We start from the raw sequence: 21,827 nt of genomic DNA on the forward strand, positions 1-21,827 counted from the left end.
TTATTATGTGTGCGACCCTTGACCTTCAGCTGCTCCCCACCATGGCAGCACGCCGCCTCCCGTGTGTGTGTGTGTGTGTGTGTGTGAGTGAGAATAATTTTTGAATATAATGCTTGAATGCGGAGAAATGATCAAAAATGTCAAATTAGAAAGAGTCTAGATGATGTATGAACTGAAAAATATTTTCTAGAATAAAGAAACAATCAGTAGGTGAAATATTCCATGTGAATTCACAGAGCGGCCTGAAGGTGGCGCTGTTGTCTTACTGCTGTGACGGTAAAGAGCCCATGAAGCCAAATACACATTCACACAGCTGACACATTTTTTGATTGTTTATTTTCTTAGAAGCCAATTATCTTTGAATTCCTCAGTCATTCTTTAAATTTTGGAAAAACAATAAATTCCCTCTTTCAATGTGAAATCCAGCTTTCAACAGAAACAACAGAATGATTTATTCAAACAAAATATTAACCAAAAAAGAAAGAAAGAAACAAGGACCAAAACATTTCCCTGAGGAACTCCAAATTCCAAACATCATTTCAGTGGAACAAGACAAATGAACATTTCCATTCCAACAACAAAGGAAAGAAGCAACAGGTTTTATTTAAAAATGTGTGGTTTTGGTCACTGATCACAGAAAGAGTTCAAGACACAAATATTAAATTTATCAATTCAATAAAACGTTTCATCCTGAACTCTTCTGAACTTTTACGATCACATCTGAAAAGGAAAGAACGACCCAGACTTGATCCCTGAGGAACTCCAAACTTCATACACTTTCTCTGAAAAAGGTGCAAAATCGTTATTAATATTAATAATTTTACTGCACAATTACGACTCGCAGCATCAGTTAGAGGAAGAAACAGCAGCAGAACCACTCCACCCTCAGCGCATCAGACCGGAAAGTCAGCTCCAGCAGGGTCCAGCACCAGTCAGTCCCAGCAGGTCCCAGTTCAAGTAAGTTCCAGATCCAGGAGGTCCCAGCAGTCCCCAACTCCAGCAAGTCCCCGTAGGTCCCAGGTAGAGCAGGTCTCAGCTCCAGCAGGTGCCTGATAGTGCAGCCCCAGGTCCAGCTGGTCTCAGCTGGTCCCAGCCAGTCCCAGCAGGTCCCAGCCAGTCCAGATGCAGATCTCAGCAGGAGGCCCTCGCAGGTGCTAGCTGCAGGCTGGGGCCCCGGCCTCGTGAAACAGGAAGAAGGCCATAGAGAAGGGAGGAAGCTGCAGGCGGTCGGCTGGAGGCAGGCGAGTCCCTCGGAGGTCGGGGAAGGTTCGGTCGTCCACCATCTTCAGCACCACCCCGTTCAGCATCACGTTCCTGCAGACAGAAGCCGGTGGGAGAAGAACCGTCACACAGCGTGACCGGGCTGAAGAGGGGCTGAAGCGAGGCTGAAGCTAGCCTGAAGATACGCTGAAGCTAGCCTGAAGCGAGGCTGAAGCGAGGCTGAAGCTAGCCTGAAGATACGCTGAAGCTAGCCTGAAGCGAGGCTGAAGAGAGGCTGAAGCTAGCCTGAAGCTAGCCTGAAGCTAGCCTGAAGATACGTTGAAGCTAGCCTGAAGCGAGGCTGAAGCGAGGCTGAAGAGAGGCTGAAACTCATGAGGAAGAGTTAGCAGAAGAGATTTTTAATCCTGGCATTTCTTCAGTCAAATAAAGGGTTAAACTGAAAACCAAACCACTTCTTAACATCTGACACAATCTGCTCTCAAACTGCTTCACACCTCGTCTTCCAACAACTCTCAACGAAACTGGTCCAGATCGTCTAGATGCAGAATTCAACCACTCTTAACTATTTAACCTGGCTAAAACTGACCAAAACCTGACCTAAAACTAGCTGTGAACAGACTTAAACTAGTCTGATACCAAGTCTAACGGAGTCAGACTCCTCTTCCTCATCTGAAACTGGTCTGACCAGTTTAAACATGAGGCTCAAAGAGACTGAAGCTGTTCTGAAACGTATCTAGAACTCCACTGGAAGGGGGTTCACGATATGGACAGACCCCGGGAGATCCCTCCAGACCCCTGAAGACCCCTCCAGACCCCCAGAACCGACTGTCTCGGGCAGGTGGGGTACCTGGAGAGGACGCCCTGCTCCCCCGGCTGGTCCGCCTGCAGGACAAACGCCTCCACTGAGCTGCTGGAGACGCTGGGCGGCAGGAACAGGACGGCCGGCTCGTCACTCAGGTTCATGGACAGGAGGACCACAGCGCCACTGGAGGAGCTGCACACAGGAACACACACACACACACACACACCACACACACACACACACACACACACACACACACACACACACACACACCACACACACACACACACACACACACACACACACACACACACACACACACACACACACACACACACACACACACACACCTCAGTGAATCATTGTTTAACCGTTGTGCCGTTACACTTCCTGTTTCTCAGATGAAGCTTGTGAAGCTTCTGTTTCCTCATCAGCTTTATGACTGTTTGTGGACTGTTTGTCTGCTGGTGTTTGCGGTGGTGTGTGTGTGTGTGTGTGTGTGTGTGTGTGTGTGTGTGTGCAGCGTACCTCCTCTTGCTGGCGCAGTGCAGATACACTCGTACTCGTTCGCCTTGACCAAGCTGGGAGAGCATTTCAACTCTCAGAACCCGGCGTCCCACGAGCCTCTTATGGAGAATCGACAGCCAGTAATCCTGAAAGGAGACGGCGTTAGAGACGCTGGACGGGCGTCCAGACCTCCGTCAGGAGGAAGGAGGGGTCCGGGTTTATGGGGTAATGGGGCTCCTCCTATAGGAAACACAACTTTAAGCAACACTGTTACAACAGCAGCGGCTAATGCTAAAGCTAACAGTGTGCAGCTATCCAACGGTGACGAGAGCCACAGCTTACCGAGCAACAGGTTCTGGAGACGTCCAGCCAAAACCGAACCCAACCAACCAAAACCAGGATCTGACCAAAGCCAGGGTTGACGGATGAGGAGGACTAGTCTAACAGTTTACTAGAATACCCAGCTCAGACTTCTGCTGCCGTGACTGATCAGAACATTGATCCCAACGAGGGCAGCTTAAGGTACTCAAATGTGCTTTAGCATCAAGACAAGACCAGAGCACCCCCAGAACAAGACCAAGACCAAGACCAGAGCACCCCCAGAACAAGACAAGACCAAGACCAAGACCAGAGCACCCCCAGAACAAGACAAGACCAAGACCAAGACCAGAGCACCCCCAGAACAAGACAAGACCAAGACTAAGACTAGAGCACCCCCAGAACAAGACAAGACCAAGACCAAGACCAAGACCAGAGCACCCCACTAACAAGAACAAGACTCAGGCTGAATCCCATTTCCCCCCTTTGCCCTCCCCCTCTGTTTTGTGCGTTCAGGTGGAGGGTAGGGTGTCCCAATTGTCATTATGACGGAGGGGTGGGGGGAAGGGGGAGGGCTATGCACCCCTCCAAACTGAGATTCTCCCAAGGCACACTCCAAACGGAGGGGTATGACAGATTTCCCAGAAAGCCTTGCAAGATCGGCAAGATGGCGGCGCCCGCAAGGTAAGAAGTTCATAAATGTAAGTATTTTCTCAATGAATAAAGTTTTAAAATGTAAGAAAAACAATTGTCGCATCTGTCTACGTCATCGGCAGCGGCGTCTACTGATGACGTACGCGATTGTCGAAGGGGTGTCCCAGTTTAGAGCTGTTTACTTTCGGCCCTCCCCCTTAGCACTGCGTTTCAAAGGGGTAGGGGCAAGGGGTGGGGCTAAAAAGAGAAATGGGATTGGGCCTAAGTATGTGTGTTGGGTTCAGTTAGCTGCCGTGGCAACAGTTAGCACAGTGGAGGATTAGCTTCAGGTAACGCTAAAGCTCGGAGCTGTGAGTCTCACAGGAAATGGGTCCAGGTTGGGGTCCACCAGCTGGTATTTCCCCGGACCAATCAGAGCCTGGCGCATCACCACCTGCAGACCCCTGGAGGCCGCCAGACCCAGTTTATCCAGCCACCTACACACACACACACACACACACACACACACAGGTTTCACTTGTTTGAGTGTGGAGGTCAGTCCAGGGACACATAAGGGGTATTCATGAATTTAGCGGCGGTCATGAGACGGGGCTGCTGGGTAATCAGTAAACTCAATCAGACGGCGCTCACATGAATCCCGCCACAAAGGCGTTGGACAGACCCGGAGCTCCGCCCCCGTACGCCGAGCTGGTCTCCCCGAGCCACACGGGCTTCCCGGGCGCGCCGTGCTTCACCTTCTGCAACACAGAGCCAGACCCGGGAAGCACACACACACCACACACACACACACACACACACACACACACACACACACACACACACACACACACACTCACACTCACACTCACACTCACACTCACACTCACACACACACACACACACACACTCACACACTCACACACAAACACACACACACACACTCACACACACACACACACACTGACCTCCAGGATCTTGGTGATGTTGTCATTCAGAGTGTCGAGGATGTCAGGATTCAGGAAGTCATTCAGAGACGTGTCTCTGCCGCACACGTAGTAACTGAGACACACACACACACACACACACACACACACACAACAGTACAGCTACACAACGACACACAGCTGCCCACAGTGCCGCAGGCTGACGGAGAGGTGTTCCTCAGTGTTCTGACTGTAAACAAACAAACAAACTCACTGATGCCAGGTAACGGCGTCGATGGACTGGGCTCCAGTCTCCAGGAAACTACACACACACACACACACACACACACACACACAGTTGAGCGTCCTACTCAGAGTGATTTCTACAGTCGGGAATCGAACCGGGCGCTCACCCGTCCAGGATGTCGGCGCGGCGGTGCCGCGGCTGGCTGACGTCGGGCCCGTACAGCCCGGCCTGGCGGTACAGCTCGAACCGGGACATGAGCTCCCGCAGCTGGGCGAAGTCGCGGCCCAGCTGCTGGCCGTCCACCACCACCCCCGCCTTCTTCCGGAAGCTGTTGGGCTCTGAGGAGGAGGAGGAGGAGGAGGAGGGGGATGAAGGGCGGGGGGCGGGGCTCGGCGGGCGCCGGGCGCCGGGCGCCGCTCACCGTTGCCCAGCTCCCAGGACATGCGGTAGCCGCGGGCCTGGCAGTACTCCAGCAGCAACGCCGCGTTGGCTCCGTCCCACGAGTTCTCCTTAGTCCTGAGCAGCGCGTTCAGCCCGAAGACCAGGTCCAGACCGCAGCAGCTGCTGAAGGAGTACAGCTGGTCCACCGTGGTGGCTGACACACACACACACACACACACACACACACACACACACACACACACACACACACACACACACACACAGGCTCCGTTTCCATGACAACGTCTCCAGAGAAGATGCAAAATTTCTTCGTTTCAGAAAAGTTTCCTGTTTCCACGGCGTCGCTCTGACGACGGCCGTTTCCACGGTAACGGACCGCGGTGGAACAGAGCGGCGCTCGCCGAGCTCACATCACGTTCCTGTCGGTTCTCGGCGTCACCCGTCGCAGCCGTTACTAAACTGCCTGCGGGAGTTATTCAGGGAACCGGTTCTGGAGCCAGCTGAGGAACCCTGAAGACAGGGAACCGGTCCAAGAACCCGACACAGACCGGTCCGTCAGGACTCAACAACATTCCACCTCCGGGTGTTCAGAACTCAGCTTTAACTGATCCTCCGTCTGTTCCCAGAGGTTCTACTGAGAACCGAACAGAACCCACTGAGAACCAGACTCACTGAGAACCGAACAGAACCCACTGAGAACCGGATTTACTAAGAACCAAACTGACCGGAGAACTGGACTCACCTGTGAACTTGAGGTCCCCGTAGTCGGCCTCCAGGTCCTCCTTGATCAGGATCTCCTGGAACTGGGCCCACTCCTCCTTCAGCTGCTCCTCCAGCCACCAGGGCAGCAGAGTCAGACCACAGGACTCTTCTGAGACCGGAACCAAAGCAGACCAGAACCGATCAGTCTAGACCCACGGAGAGCGTCTCTGTGTCTATACCGTATCTAGAACCAGAGGCGGGTCTCGGTACCTGAGGTGAGGTTCCGCGGCCCTTTGCTCTCTCCAGGCTGGAACTCCATGAAGTCCTGCCTGGACCCCCCGAAGCGCAGGAAGGCGGGCCGCAGGGCCTTGGTCAGGGTCTGGAGCTTGACGGAGCTGCAGAGGAACCAGGGGTCCGTCAGTCTGGTTCCGGATCAGCTGGACCAGCTTCATCCCTTCATCTAGGTTTATTTATCTCTACTTTTAATCCGGTTCAGCGGCTCGTTCCGTGCTAACCGGACTGGTTCTGTTCGGATTAAAACTCCAGGACGGATTTAATGATTAAATCCGTCCTGGAGTTTTAATCTGCAGACGGATTAAAGTTTAATCCGTCTTCAGAGAACAGCTCACTGAAAACCTGTCGCTTCTGGAGCCTCTGAATCCGGATCATCTGGATCATCTGGACTTTGGTCGGAACTCGTGAGTCGCCGCTGCGTTAGAAGCGGCCGGTTTACTCAGATTACCCGGTAATCCCGGCGGTAATCCCGGCGGTACCCGGGCTTTACCTCAGCAGCGCCATGAAGCGCTCCTTCTCCGCCAGACTCGCGTCGATGGTGAAAGACAGGAAGCGCGTGTCCACCCGGTGGCGCACCGAGGACAGGTCCAGGTCCAGGTACACGTCCGAGTCCCGGGGCGACGGCCGGGGCCGAGTCCGGGTCCAGGTCCAGGACCCGGGCCGGGGTCCCGGGTCACCGGCGGCCCGGGGGGAGAGCAGCGCGAGCAGCAGCAGCAGCAGCATGACTGACAGGCGGAGCACGTGAGGAGCGGCGGCACTTCCTGGACCGCCTCTAGTGCGCACCGGGACCAGGTGGCCCGGCGGGACCGGGAGGAGCAGGTGACCCGGGGGGACCGGGAGGAGCAGGTGACCCGGCGGGACCGGGAGGAGCAGGTGACCCGGCGGGACCAGGGCACCCAGGAGGACCTGGTGACCCACTGGAACAGAGGACCCATAAGTGTGATGCAGGTCCTGTAATCCGGGTCTGATCCGGGTCCCTCCCTCGGATCTGTGCAGGGTCTACCGGGGTCTATCTGGGTCTACCAGGGCCCCCCTGCTCCCTGAGCCCCAGACCCGGTCTGGGGTTTGATCCTGAACACCTCCAAAAAGTTCTGCCTCAAGCTGGAGGAAACCTGCAGTTCTGCTTTTTCAAAATAAAATCTGGAGGAAATCAAAGAATAAATGTGAAAAAAAAAAAAAAAAAAGTTCAGAAGATTTTATTCAATTTAACAAAAAGTTTATTAAAAAAATCTCAGAAATGTAAACAAAACCAAACATCTATTAAAAAAACGATTTTTATTTAAATACACAGAAACACAAAGTCCTCGGTCCATGATGAGTACCGATCCCCGTCCCTCCAGGACCCCCTGAGACCCAGGGCGCCAGAGACCCGCTCCGAGTCTGGAGGGAGAGACTCCGCCCACCACCGGCGGCGGCACCGGGTCGGAGCGGCACCGGGTCGGAGCGGCACCGGGTTGCAGGAGCCGGCCGGAGGCCCGGTCAAAGCGGCGGCGGCGGCGGCAGGTCAGACGGTGGAGACAGAAGATTGTCGACTTCCTCCTGGAGAGCAGCAGCTTTCTCACTGAGCAGCATCTGAACACACACACACACACACACACACACACACACACACACACACACAGGTTTGTATTTCTATCCTTGTGAGGACAGTCATTGATATAATGCCTTTCCTAGCCCCTGACCCTGACCCTGACCCTGACCCTGACCCAGACCACAACACAGCCGAACCCTAAAGAAATGTTTTGACCTTTGACTTTTTTCAGTAACATGGTGAAGAAAACACTGTTTCCCTCATTAGGACTGGAAGAAGGTCCACAAGGCACATCCAGCAGGTTTTACTATCCTTGTGGGGACATTTGGTCCCCACAAGGATAGGAAAATGCACACACACACACACGTTACTCTGGAGCGTCTGAGGATCGTTTCAACAAGAAGCAGCAGAGCAGCGACGCCAGAAACTCCTAAAGTTCACACTGAACGCTGCCCTCTGACCTCTGACCTCTGACCCCCACTGAAACCTCTCCTGAAGGAGTTCTTCTCCCTGGAACCTTCAGGAACTGGAATCTGGACCATGTGGTTCCTGTTCTACATGATTTGACTTTATGACTTTATTCATCTCGTCTGACTGGTGTCCTCTGTGACCTCTGACCTCTGTTCTCACACAGGAAACTGTTTGAAGCTGCTGTCATGGCTGCCCTGGACTCTGCTGGACCCCAGGGGACCTGCTGGGGTCAAGGCTGGAATCACGTTCAATCAAATGAAATAGTAACACACACACACACACACACACACCTTAGCAGACGCCACCATCTGCTCCGCCTGCTTCCTGTACAGGTGTGTGAGGCTCCTGCAGAGGTGGGCGGGGTCAGCGTTGGCCAGGTGAGTCAGAGAGGTGTAGCCGGCGGAGTACAGCTGCCTGGCTCTGGACTGCACACACACACACACGCACGCACGCACACACGCACGCGCGCGCGCGCACACACACACACACGCACACGCACACGCACACGCACACAGAGGACAGGTTTTCGTCACGTGTCTCACGCCTCCGTCACCTGTCACCCAGCCGTGACCTCTGACCTCCAGCACGCCGGCCACCTCCATCAGGGGAATCAGCTCCGCCTTCACGCAGTAGCTGAGGCGGCGGGTCAGCTCGCTCAGCAGAGTCCGGAACGGCCAGAACTCCTCCAGCTCCTGAACGCAGCACAGAGAGGGGCGGGGCTGAGGACCGGGGCGGGGGCGGGGCTTCCAGCCAGGGGCGGGGCTTCCAGCCGGCGGCGGCTCACCTGGGCGAAGCGCAGCACGCAGGAGCAGAAGGCGGCGGCGGAGCTGAGCAGCGTCTGGACGAAGCCCCGGCTCAGCTGGAACCGGTCCGAGACCGCCACCAGGTCCGGGTCCTTCAGCAGGGCCAGCAGGACCAGGGCCAGGTACATCCTGAGGACCGGCTGGACCGGCACGGACTGGAGGGGAGAGGGGGGGTCATGGGTCAACACAACAACAGAAGCGGTACAAGCAGGTCCCGGGTCTAGACCCGGTCTGGACCCGGTCCAGGTCCCGGTCCCTCACCTTCTTCACCGTCTGTCCGGCGGCTTTTCGGGCCACAAAACTCTCCGGAATCCCGACGGCGGCAAACATCTTCTGCTCCGCAGGCGAGAGAGACGTGACCTGAACACAGGGGGGCCGTGAGGGAGGGGGACCCCGGTCCCTGAACCCCCCCCGGTCCGTGTGGCTCACCTGTCTCAGGTAGACCATCCAGTCCGGTCTGCACTGGGCCAGCAGCTCGTACGGGGTCACCAGGTACAGCAGGTGCAGGTAGCTGCTGAGCAGCAGGCCGTCCAGACCGCGGGACAGGTCTCCGTACAGGACGGCACTGTGGGACACGTCCACCGAGCCTGGGACAGAGGACAGCACCTGAACGCACCGCTGGTACACCTGACAGCACCTGAACGCACCGCTCTGTTAAACCTGACAGCACCTGAAGGCACCGTTTTTAAACCTGACAGCACCTGAACGCACCGCTCCGTTAAACCTGACAGCACCTGAACGCACCGCTGTTAAACCTGACAGCACCTGAACGCACCGCTCTGTTAAACCTGACAGCACCTGAACGCACCGCTCTGTTAAACCTGACAGCACCTGAACGCACCGCTGTTAAACCTGACAGCACCTGAACGCACCGCTGTTAAACCTGACAGCACCTGAACGCACCGCTGTTAAACCTGACAGCACCTGAACGCACCGCTCTGTTAAACCTGACAGCACCTGAACGCACCGCTCTGTTAAACCTGACAGCACCTGAACGCACCGTTTTTAAACCTGACAGCACCTGAACGCACCACTCTGTTAAACCTGACAGCACCTGAACGCACCGCTGTTAAACCTGACAGCACCTGAACGCACCGCTCTGTTAAACCTGACAGCACCTGAACGCACCACTCTGTTAAACCTGACAGCACCTGAACGCACCACTCTGTTAAACCTGACAGCACCTGAACGCACCACTCTGTTAAACCTGACAGCACCTGAACGCACCGCTCTGTTAAACCTGACAGCACCTGAACGCACCGCTCTGTTAAACCTGACAGCACCTGAACGCACCGCTCTGTTAAACCTGACAGCACCTGAACGCACCGCTGGTACACCTGACAGCACCTGAACGCACCGCTCTGTTAAACCTGACAGCACCTGAACGCACCGCTCTGTTAAACCTGACAGCACCTGAACGCACCGCTCTGTTAAACCTGACAGCACCTGAACGCACCGCTCTGTTAAACCTGACAGCACCTGAACGCACCGCTCTGTTAAACCTGACAGCACCTGAACGCACCGCTGTTAAACCTGACAGCACCTGAACGCACCGCTGTTAAACCTGACAGCACCTGAACGCACCGCTGTTAAACCTGACAGCACCTGAACGCACCGCTCTGTTAAACCTGACAGCACCTGAACGCACCGCTCTGTTAAACCTGACAGCACCTGAACGCACCGCTGTTAAACCTGACAGCACCTGAACGCACCGCTGTTAAACCTGACAGCACCTGAACGCACCGCTGGTACACCTGACAGCACCTGAACGCACCGCTCTGTCAAACCTGACAGCACCTGAACGCACCGCTGTTAAACCTGACAGCACCTGAACGCACCGCTCTGTTAAACCTGACAGCACCTGAACGCACCGCTGTTAAACCTGACAGCACCTGAACGCACCGCTGTTAAACCTGACAGCACCTGAACGCACCGCTGGTACACCTGACAGCACCTGAACGCACCGCTCTGTCAAACCTGACAGCACCTGAACGCACCGCTGTTAAACCTGACAGCACCTGAACGCACCACCGCTGTTAAACCTGCTGCTGCTCTGCTGACCCTGCCGCCCCCCCCCCCAGGCGAACCTTTGAAGGTGGCTCTTCCCAGCTGGGTGACCTGCAGCGTGGCGCCGTCGGCGGCGCAGACCAGACGCTGCTCCTGCAACAGGCGGACGCTGCTCTGCAGCGCCTCCTGCAGGTCGGTGTCGGCGCACAGCTGCTGCACGAACAGCAGCGTCCCGCTCAGGAAGTCCTGCAGCTGCTGCAGCGACGTGCCGACCTGCCAGCACACACACACACACACACACACACACACACACACACACACACACACACACACACACACACACACACACACACACACCATCAGAACCACCAGGTTCTGGAGCCTTAAAGGGAAGAAAGTCTCGGGATCGGTCAAAGGTCAGATAGAACCAGAACATTCCAGAGGAAATTTTGTCTTTGTGCCTGCCAGCTGCTGCCCACTGCTGTGTGTGTGTGTGTGTGTGTGTGTGTGTGTGTGTGTGTGTGTGTGTGTGTGTGTGTGTGTGTGTGTTTCATTGTGTCGTTGTACAACTCCTCCATGAGCTCTGAGCTGAAATCAGCTATGACAGTCTGCAGCAGGTGTGTGTTGCCATGGAGAGCAGCTGCTCTCAGCAGGTGTGTGTTGCCATGGAGACCAGCTGCTCTCAGCAGGTGTGTGTGTTGCCATGGAGACCAGCTGCTCTCAGCAGGTGTGTGTGTTGCCATGGAGACCAGCTGCTCTCAGCAGCCATGACAGTGAATCAGCAGTTTTTCATCCAGTTTGTTTGGTTGAAGAAATCTTGTTTCTCAAGAACTGAGAGTCAAAACTGAACTTTCTTTTTTTTTTTTTTTTTTATCTACTGTGGGCAGTAAAAGCCTTTCATGGATTCATCCTGAGGTTTTCCTGTCTGGAGGTTCATCCATTCATCCAGGGACAGACTGTGAAGATGTGAGAACTTTTGGATTTGAGCCAGAAAATCTCTCTGAAAGCATTGGAGCGGATGGAGAACGTTCTGCACTCTCCTCAAACAAACACATCTGGAGAGAGAACCGTTTGAGAGAGAGACGAAATGAGAGCTTTGTGACAATCACAAGGAAAATAGCTCCGTTTAGAGGTATGATGTGTGAAGATTTAGTGAGAATTGGGGTCGTAGGGACCAGTGAAGATTTTTTTTCTGGTTTGAATCGAGAGCCTCCAGCGCTCTCCCTCTCCAACACACACCCATTATAAACTCCAAAAAAGGCTGAAATACTCACCACACTTTAAAGCTCAAAGTTCAAATTTGGTAAAAGACATTGAAATGAGGTTTTCACATCTGAAGAGAGAACAAACATGGCTAAGTTTTGATGTTTTAATGATGCTTCTACATGAAAGCATGGCGAGGTACGGTGGACTTGTTTGGGGCAGATATTTCTGAGTTTTTTGGGCGACTCTCATCCGGAATGAACGGGAAAAAATTGCCGGTTTTTGGCCATTTTCTCGGTTATATTTTGCCAGAAAAGTCGCAGAACACTTCCTGGAATTTACACACGTTTTGATGTGCTTTTTGTGGTGCTGCACCAAACGGTGCGAGACTAGTTATCCGGCAAATTGTTAACTAGTGATGTTGTCAAAGTTCTTCTGCTGAATGAATCAGGAAGTGTGAATGAGCCAGGATGTGCGTCAGATGCAGCTGAGAGGGTGAAAGAGGAGAATTAAAATAATTAGTGAATGTCCCCCTGACGTCTGCGTCTGAAATGAAATGTTTTAAATGATCTTTATAGGGTTCTCTGCCTCTGTGAAGCTCGTAGTGACGGCTGCTCTGTGAAAAGCGATGCACAAACACATTTCACTTCCTCACGAAACACGATAGTATTATAGTTTTTATTCTGCAGACATGATTAAATCCGTTTTTCTGCGTTTTGCCGTGAACGCCGTGCTGCTCTGCGTGTGTGTGTGTGTGTGTCTGTGTGTGGATTACTTAATGCTGCTGCTGATCAGCTGCTGGTTCTGCTGTCATCCTGATCAAAATCGTTCTACTGCAGCCTCCAGCAGGAAGGTGGCGCTGTGGTTCTACCAGCATCACTGCTCTGTGGCGACGGAGACGATGCAGGGCTGCGAGTCCAGCTTCTCTAGAGACCTGTGTGTTTTGTGTCTTAACAAAGAAATCATCCTGCTGCTTCCTACACCCGACATGAGCAGCAGAGCGGGGAGTGACGTGGAGGAGTGAGGTAGAGGAGTGAGGTAGAGGAGGAGTGAGGTAGAGGAGGAGTGAGGTAGAGGAGTGAGGTAGAGGAGTGAGGTAGAGGAGTGACGTGGAGGAGTGAGGTAGCGGAGTGATGCAGACTGACCATCCCTCTCTGGACTCTGAGCAGACTGACCTTTAACCCGATGAGGGACAGGATGAGGCTGAGGAGGCCTTTTCCGTCGCCGTGCATCAGCTGACTGTAGCAGTTCTCCACCGGGGCGCAGAGCAGAGTCTTCACCTGAGGGGGCAGCAGAGAGTCAGGAGACACCGGAGAACCCAGCAGCTTCCAGGGTCAGGCTCCGTCCACCCAGAGACAAGCGGCCTGTGCCTTCAGACCCGGTCCTGTCCTCACCTTGTCCCGGTCCTGTCCCCACCTTGTCCCTGTCCTGTCCTCACCTTGTCCCGGTCCTGTCCCCACCTTGTCCCGGTCCTGTCCCCACCTTGTCCCGGTCCTGTCCCCACCTTATCCCGGTCCTGTCCCCACCTTGTCCCGGTCCTGTCCTCACCTTGTCCCAGTCCGGTCCTCACCTTGTCCCGGTCCTGTCCTCACCTTGTCCCGGTCCTGTCCTCACCTTGTCCCGGTCCTGTCCTCACCTTGTCCCGGTCCTGTCACCACCTTGTCCCGGTCCTGTCCTCACCTTGTCCCGGTCCTGTCCTCACCTTGTCCCGGTCCTGTCCTCACCTTGTCCCGGTCCTATCCTCACCTTGTCCCGGTCCTGTCCTCACCTTGTCCCGGTCCCGGTCCTGCAGGATCAGGATGCTCTCTCCCACCGAGTCGATTCCGGCCCGCCCGGCTCGTCCCACCATCTGCTTGTACTGAGTCCTCTTCAGGAACTCTGAGGCCACGTAGGGGGAGCGGAGGATCACCCTGCAGGGGGGCGGGGGGACGGGGGGACAGTCAGCCTCGGCCGTCCGCAGTGGACCGTGCCCCCCCCCCCCCGGCGGTCCGACCTGCGCGCCGGCAGGTTGACGCCTGCAGCCAGGGTGGAGGTGCAGGCCAGCAGGCAGAGCACGCCGGCGGAGTACGCCTCCTCCACCAGCCGCCGCTCCTCCGAGGTCAGGCCGCTGTGGTGGTACGCCAGGCCGAAGGGGACGGTCCTCCGCAGCACCGGGCACACCCAGCCCTGCCCCCCCGCCCTCAGCTGCCGCAGCAGCTCCGCCTTCTCCTCGCGCCGGTGCTGCAGGAACTCCCTGAGGGCGGAGGAGGGGGTGAGGGGTGGAGGGGGAGGGGGGTGAGGGGAGGAGGAGGACTCACTCCTTCAGGTAGCTGCAGATCATCTGGGCCACGTTCTCGCAGTTCTTCTTGGTGGGACAGAAGACCAGGCAGGAGTGGGACGGGACCACCTCCGTCACCAGAGCCACCACGTGGTCCGGGTCAGCCTTCTGCATGGAGCTGGAGTACTGCGGGACGGAGCGTCAGTCAGGGGTGTGTGTGTGTGTGTGTGTGTGTGTGTGTGTGTGTGTGTGTGTGTGTGTGTGTGTGTGTGTGCTCACCTTGAAGCTGAGCTGGCGTGAGAAGCTGAGGCCGCTCTCCTCCGTCGGGTCCACCTGGTAGACGGAGTCTCCCAGCTTGACGAACTCCTTCAGCTCCACCTGGGGACGGAGGGACAGGCGGCGGGAGTCGGACCGGGGACCGTCCTGCGGGGCGGAGCGGGGCAGGGCGGGGAGGGGCGGGGCAGGGTGGGGCAGGACGGGGCAGGACGGGGAGGGGCGGGGCAGGGTGGGGCAGGACGGGGCAGGACGGGGAGGGGCGGGGCAGGGTGGGGCAGGACGGGGCAGGACGGGGCAGGACGGGGAGGGGCGGGGCAGGGCGGGGCAGGACGGGGCGGGGCGGGGCGGGGCAGGGCGGGACGGGGTAGGACGGGGAGGGGCGGGGCAGGACGGGGCGGCGGGGCAGGACTGGACTCACCGGACGGAAGTCGCTGGAGAAGTGTTCTGCTCTCAGGAAAACCTGCAGGTCTCCGATGTTCCCCAAGGTGGCGCTCATCCCGATGATCTGAGTGGACTCTGGGGGGGGGGGGGGGGGGCAGTCAGAAGTCAAACCATGAAGACAGAATGTCCTCTTCCCGGTGAAGACGGTGAGGACGGGCCGTGGTGCGTTCAGGGACACTCACTGCTCACATACTGGACTTTGGCCAGAGTGGTCTCAATGAGGGCTCCTCTGCTGCCGTCCCCCAGCATGTGGAGCTGCAACACACACACACACACACACAGCTAGAGCCTGGATCACACACACACCGTCCCTCACACCAGAGTCCTGCACCGGGTCCAGTACCCGCAAAAACAGCTGACTTGCAGGTGGTTTTTAAAAGCTTTTTTTTTCTCGGGTTCGGATCTGGGTGGGAACAATATCTTGCGGGTCGCGTCGCGGGTTGTAGATTGACTCCTGAGAATCAATATAAAATAATAATAAATAAAATAAAAGCGTAAGTTGGAAGCTGTTTGTGAGGCTGTGGCGTGATCCGTCTGCAGCGCCGCCGCTCTGCTGCATCCATCTCCAGGCTTCAGTCAGCTGAGCAAACTACAGAAAACTGTCGTGGTCATTATTTACTCTCTGAGGGTCGCTTCCTGCCACAGTCATTGGCTCAGCTGTTTCATCTAATAACACAGTTTGTGATTGGACGAGAGCATCAGACGGTCTGCCGCCGTCTGACAGGCGCCACTTCCAAACAGTTACTAGCTATTTAGATATTTGAGAAATAAATGATCAAACGTAGAACTATCACTTTGTAAAGTTCCTGAAGTGTTCAGACATCGCCGTGTTTCCCTGGTGGATTACTTTTCTCCTCCATGGATTCTAAACACGTCTCGGCTCGTAGCTGCTGAACGACGGAAAGTCAGTCTGTTACACACTAAAGTTCCCTTAAAGAGATTCAAAGTTTAAAGCATTAAACGTAACAAACGAGTGTTTTTCCAGTTGTGTGGCAGAAGAACAGCAGGGGGGATGACTCAGGACTGAAGTCAGGCTGTTGCTGGAGGAGCTGCTTCCTCCAGGTGTTGTTTCCTCACTGGACCTGGACTGAGGAGATCTGCTGCTCAGCGACAAAACGACCCAAAATGATCCCTTCACATCCGGGTTCCGGGTCGGGTTTCAACGGGTCGGATCGGGTCTCGGTACCAATCGGGCTGATGAGCGGGTTTGCACGTCCCCGGGTCGGGCCGGGTCAGGTCTTGAAAATTGGACCCGTGCAGGACTCTGCTTCACACACACACACACACACACACACACACACACACACACACACACACACACACACACTGGCACCTCGTCCACCACCAGCAGCCCCAGCTCCTGCAGCCGGCCGGCCTCCAGCAGCGCCTCCACCAGGCTGTGAGCCTTCTCGATGGTCGCCACGTACAGAGAGCGCCGGCCCCGCCTCCTCAGCGGCGGGAACCGCCCCCTGCTGCCCGCGTACTCCTCCACCAGGAAGTCCAGCTCCAGGCCCAGAGCGGCCAGGCCGCGCACCTGCAACACACACACACACACACACACACACACACACACACACACACACACACACACACACACACACACACACACACACACACACACACACACACAGTCTGAGCGATCCAGAGTGTGTGTTATAGGGTGTGTGTTACAGGGTGTGTGTTATAGGGTGTGTGTTACAGGGTGTGTGTTATAGGGTGTGTGTTATAGGGTGTGTGTTATAGGGTGTGTGTTACAGGGTGTGTGTTACAGGGTGTGTGTTATAGGGTGTGTGTTATAGGGTGTGTGTTATAGGGTGTGTGTTACAGGGTGTGTGTTATAGGGTGTGTGTTATAGGGTGTGTGTTATAGGGTGTGTGTTACAGGGTGTGTGTTATAGGGTGTGTGTTGTGGGGTGTGTGTTACAGGGTGTGTGTTATAGGGTGTGTGTTATAGGGTGTGTGTTATAGGGTGTGTGTTACAGGGTGTGTGTTATAGGGTGTGTGTTATAGGGTGTGTGTTGTGGGGTGTGTGTTACAGGGTGTGTGTTATAGGGTGTGTGTTATAGGGTGTGTGTTGTGGGGTGTGTGTTACAGGGTGTGTGTTACAGGGTGTGTGTTATAGGGTGTGTGTTATAGGGTGTGTGTTATAGGGTGTGTGTTACAGGGTGTGTGTTACAGGGTGTGTGTTATAGAGTGTGTGTTATAGGGTGTGTGTTATAGGGTGTGTGTTACAGGGTGTGTGTTACAGGGTGTGTGTTATAGGGTGTGTGTTATAGGGTGTGTGTTATAGGGTGTGTGTTACAGGGTGTGTGTTACAGGGTGTGTGTTATAGGGTGTGTGTTATAGGGTGTGTGTTATAGGGTGTGTGTTATAGGGTGTGTGTTATAGGGTGTGTGTTACAGGGTGTGTGTTATAGGGTGTGTGTTATAGGGTGTGTGTTACAGGGTGTGTGTTATAGGGTGTGTGTTATAGGGTGTGTGTTATAGGGTGTGTGTTATAGGGTGTGTGTTACAGGGTGTGTGTTACAGGGTGTGTGTTATAGGGTGTGTGTTATAGGGTGTGTGTTATAGGGTGTGTGTTACAGGGTGTGTGTTACAGGGTGTGTGTTATAGGGTGTGTGTTATAGGGTGTGTGTTATAGGGTGTGTGTTACAGGGTGTGTGTTACAGGGTGTGTGTTATAGGTGTGTGTTATAGGGTGTGTGTTACAGGGTGTGTGTTACAGGGTGTGTGTTATAGAGTGTGTGTTATAGGGTGTGTGTTATAGGGTGTGTGTTATAGGGTGTGTGTTATAGGGTGTGTGTTACAGGGTGTGTGTTATAGGGTGTGTGTTATAGGGTGTGTGTTATAGGGTGTGTGTTATAGAGTGTGTGTTATAGGTGTGTGTTATAGGTGTGTGTTATAGGGTGTGTGTTATAGGTGTGTGTTATAGGGTGTGTGTTATAGGGTGTGTGTTATAGGGTGTGTGTTATAGAGTGTGTGTTATAGGTGTGTGTTATAGGGTGTGTGTTCCAGTGGCCCAGTCTACATGGTGTTTTTTCAATACGACTGTAACAGTCGTATTAAAGGAGTGTGTTCATGTACGGCAGACAAAGCGATCCAGGATGAATCCTGGTCCTCCAGGACCCCGGTGAAGCGGATCATCCAGCGTCCTGGGACATGAGGACAGGGTCTCTGAGGACCGTCCAGGTCTCGTCTCTGCAGCAGCCGTCCTCAGACCCAGCACAGAGTTTTATCTGCTGATCTCTGCTCAGATAAAGTCCCGACATCTCCATGAGACCTGCTGAAGGAGCGCTGCTCCCCGGCCGGAGCGCCGCCCAGCGCCACGTCTCGGCGTGAGCTCTGCTCCGCATGCCCATGTTTCGAGTTAACTGGTGCCCGTGTTAACTGGTGACCAACAGATGACTGAGACTCGTAGTCGTTCTGGCGAACGTCGGTTATCTGCAGTTACAGTGAGTGTGGACGTTTAAAGTCTTTTTTGAGTTTAACTTTAACAGCTGCTGTAATCAGCAGGTCTTCACACAGACCTCCGCCGTCACTCGTTAACAAGGGAACCAGTTAATCCATAACACCAGCCAGCGATCGCTCGTATTCTGCTATAGAGCTCGTTGAACAACTCACTGTTGCGCGATTTTCTTCCTTCTCTCCTCTCCAGTGTTTGTTCTCTCGGGGTTTTTATTTAAAAAAAGTGTTTTCTAACCACCGTCGTGTTTCTCTGCTGGTTTCTGACGGTCCTGCTTCCTGTTTACTGCGCACGTCATCACGTCACTACGTACGAGGGAACGCATGCAGAACAAATAATCCCCCGTTTAATCCGCTCCGCTGTCAGGCGGCGTTTATAAGGGACACGGAGCGGATTGTGGATCGGTGTCGACCGCCTGGTACAGTCGGCTCCGAGTGAAGCGGATCCACTCGGCGTTTACAGACACATTCACAACCCGCTCCGCCGATGAGCGGATCATACCGGTCCAGGTAAATGTGCCTAGTGTGTGTTCCAGGGTGTGTGTTATACTGTGTGTTCCAGGGTGTGTGTTCCAGAGTGTGTGTTATACCGTGTGTGTTCCAGAGTGTGTACCTTCTCCTGCACCAGGGACACGTAGGGCAGGATGAAGAGTCCGTCCCTCCTCCTCCTCAGGATTTCTCGCAGCAGCAGGATTTCGGCCACCAGCGTCTTTCCTCCGCTGGTGGGAAGCGAGAAGATCAGGTTCCTCCTCCGCCGGACGCAGTCCAGGTTCAGACAGGCGTGCTGCCAGTCTGAGACACACACACACACACACACACACACAGTGAGGGGTGTGTGGCGCCGTCTCTGGCCTGGGTTCTCGGTTCCCGGTTCTCACCGTACAGCGTGTCGATCCCCCTCAGGCGCCGCAGCAGGTCCTGGACTCGGCTCGGCAGACCGAAGAACGGCCCGAGGTCGGCGGTCTCGTCCGCCGCCGCCGCCTCCACGGCGCGGGCGGCCACGCCCATCTCCTCCGACACCGCCGCCTCCCGGAGCGCCGCCGCCCGGGAGACGCTGCGCGGCGCCGCCCCGTTCCCCAGCATGGTCCTCTTCAGCTGCTCCGCCACGCTCCGCCGGCCGCCGCCGCCGCCGGCCGCCCGGGACGGCGAGGAGGACTCCCTCCTCCGCCGCTCCTCCTCCTCCTCCTGCTGGAACTGCAGCTGGCTGGGCGGGAGCCGCTCCGCCGGGTTTGGCTCGTCCAGGAGGCTGTCGTCTTCCCGCCGCTCGCCACCGTCTTCCTGCCGCTCGCCGCCGCCATCTTCCCGCCACACAGCGTCTCTGTGGCTCCGCTCGGCGCCGTCCAGCTCGGCGAGGACGGCGCTGTCCTCCAGGATGCTGTCATAGTCTCCGAATAAATCCTCACCGTCGCTGCAAAACTGAGGAACATCGGAGAACCGAGATAAAACGGTAACGGTATCGCAGTCTGACGCTCGTTATCATTAGCAATACGATCAGCCAATCAGAGGAGAGCTGCTCCAGGCCGAGCCAATGGCAGAGCTGGAACAGAACCGTGGGAGGTCAGCACTCGACCCAGGAGCAGCTCGCCCAAAACCTCAAGCTAAGCTAACAGCCGGCGGCTAAGCTAACGGCCCGGACTGACCCGAACACCTCCAGACGGGCGTGAACCCGACAGAACAGGGCAACATGGGGAAATAATAATAACAATAATAATAATGCATTGGTTTTATACAGCACTTTTCTGGACACTCAAAGACGCTTTACACTGCATTCTTCATTCTCTCCATACCGGGTGGTGGTAAGCTGCTGCTGGAGCCACAGCTGTCCTGGGGGAGACTGACGCCATCGGCCCCTCCCACCACCAACCAGACGACAGCCTGCGGGAGCGGGGATCGAACCGCCAACCTTCCAGTTATAAGACAGCCCGCTCTACCATCTGAGCTAAATGAAACTGACTGACCCTTCAGACAAAACCAGAGCAGAGCTTTAGAATGAATGAATGAAAAACTGAAACTGTTCTTTAGCATCATGTGTTATGAAAACTAAATATGCAAACTAAAAATAACCTGTAGATTTCCTCAAGTCTCAGTAAAGAGCAACAGGAAACATACAAGAACAGTTATTTTCTGTGTTGCGATTATCAGGCAGTCGTATTAAAATCTGTCATGAAAAAGGAAGCTGATTTTCTGTTGAGCTTTTTTCCACACACCTCTTGATCGATATAAACTGTTATTTCCAGCTTTCGTTTGATTCATATCGCGATACGTATCAATACCTCCAGCTCTACACCACTGTCCAGCAGCTCTGGCTCTCTGGCTCCCCCTAACGGGCAGGAGGGGAATTACAACAACTCAATGCTCTAAAGCAGCCCTAAAAATCACAGCAGGATCGTCAAGTTGTTGATAATTTATGACACGTCTACGATTAAAGGATGAAACAGTCACAACCAAGAGGGTTTTCCTCAGACTGACCTCTTCGGAGGACCCCCGGACCTCCTCGGATGGACCCCGGACCTCCACCATGGCGGCCCCGGAACATGCCAGTGGCCGGGCTGCCCCTCCTCTCTTCGGCTCAGGTGTCAGATGAGTCTTCGGTCCTTCTCTGGATCTTTTCCTCGAGCACACCCGCTTAACCTTCAGCTTCAGTCCCCCGGAGTTAATCATCTCCCCCGGCCGGCTTTCATGGTCGTTATCACAGGTTTACGCTGCACTAACTACCCATCACACCAGATACTAACTATCGGCTAACTAGCTGCTATAGACGCTCAGGCCGGTGTTTCGGATGAATCGGTCTCCACGTCGACTGGTGACTTCCTTTAGCCGCAGTCATAGCAGAAGTTGAAAAAGAACTTACAAAAAGCTCGCCACTTTGAACATGATTGTAAATGTGGTTAAAATGTGTTTTAAGGTCAGTTCTGGATTTATGTCGGGTTTTAGCATCTGCTGTCGCGGAGCTGCAATAGGACGCTAAAGGAAGGCGGTCACCAGGTAACAGTGGAACCACTTAATCTAAAACACCGCTAACTAGCTCCTGAAGCCGCGTAACGTAATTTTACCTTCCCGCTTATCGCTTAGTCAATAAAATAAGTCCTGCGTCGGTATGTTTGGTTTTAAAATGTACTATTTTACTTACGTCAACAATGACGCTTAAAAAATGTTTTCGTCTGGTAATCGTGTCCGCGCAGGGCAAATTCAAACCAACCAACCACAGCAGAGACTGAGATGATTCCCCCCTCCTCACTTCCGGCTTCATGTTAGGAAATTAGCTAAGCTAGCTAAACTAACAGGCTAAGTGTAAGAAACAAGCCAAAAAAAGCCACTTTAATATCATTG

At 54.6% G+C, this 21,827-nt stretch overlaps 2 protein-coding genes across 2 annotated transcripts; both read right to left on the bottom strand.

Moving 5' to 3' along the window:
* Window positions 1-342: 342 nt before the first annotated feature.
* LOC115382477 (heparanase) lies at window positions 343-6,800 on the bottom strand. Its single transcript, XM_030084215.1, has 12 exons — window positions 6,540-6,800; window positions 6,026-6,150; window positions 5,796-5,924; window positions 5,073-5,246; window positions 4,818-4,989; window positions 4,679-4,726; window positions 4,447-4,540; window positions 4,133-4,239; window positions 3,864-3,978; window positions 2,552-2,676; window positions 2,069-2,215; window positions 343-1,314 (listed from the first exon to the last, which is right to left on the bottom strand). The coding sequence occupies exons 1-12, from the start codon at window positions 6,770-6,772 to the stop codon at window positions 1,155-1,157; spliced, it is 1,629 nt and encodes a 542-aa protein (XP_029940075.1). The 5' UTR covers window positions 6,773-6,800; the 3' UTR covers window positions 343-1,154.
* A 454-nt stretch (window positions 6,801-7,254) lies between these two features.
* On the bottom strand, window positions 7,255-21,769 carry LOC115382475 (helicase POLQ-like). Its single transcript, XM_030084213.1, has 18 exons — window positions 20,967-21,769; window positions 19,376-19,913; window positions 19,111-19,289; window positions 16,372-16,572; window positions 15,221-15,293; window positions 15,016-15,113; window positions 14,601-14,699; window positions 14,362-14,507; window positions 14,058-14,297; window positions 13,833-13,974; window positions 13,240-13,344; window positions 10,942-11,134; window positions 9,284-9,441; window positions 9,116-9,214; window positions 8,836-9,009; window positions 8,630-8,743; window positions 8,342-8,476; window positions 7,255-7,621 (listed from the first exon to the last, which is right to left on the bottom strand). The coding sequence occupies exons 1-18, from the start codon at window positions 21,156-21,158 to the stop codon at window positions 7,529-7,531; spliced, it is 2,979 nt and encodes a 992-aa protein (XP_029940073.1). The 5' UTR covers window positions 21,159-21,769; the 3' UTR covers window positions 7,255-7,528.
* Window positions 21,770-21,827: the final 58 nt, after the last annotated feature.

This window comes from Salarias fasciatus (assembly GCF_902148845.1).
Source record: "Salarias fasciatus chromosome 7 unlocalized genomic scaffold, fSalaFa1.1 super_scaffold_4, whole genome shotgun sequence".
NCBI classification, from domain to species: Eukaryota; Metazoa; Chordata; class Actinopteri; order Blenniiformes; family Blenniidae; genus Salarias; species Salarias fasciatus.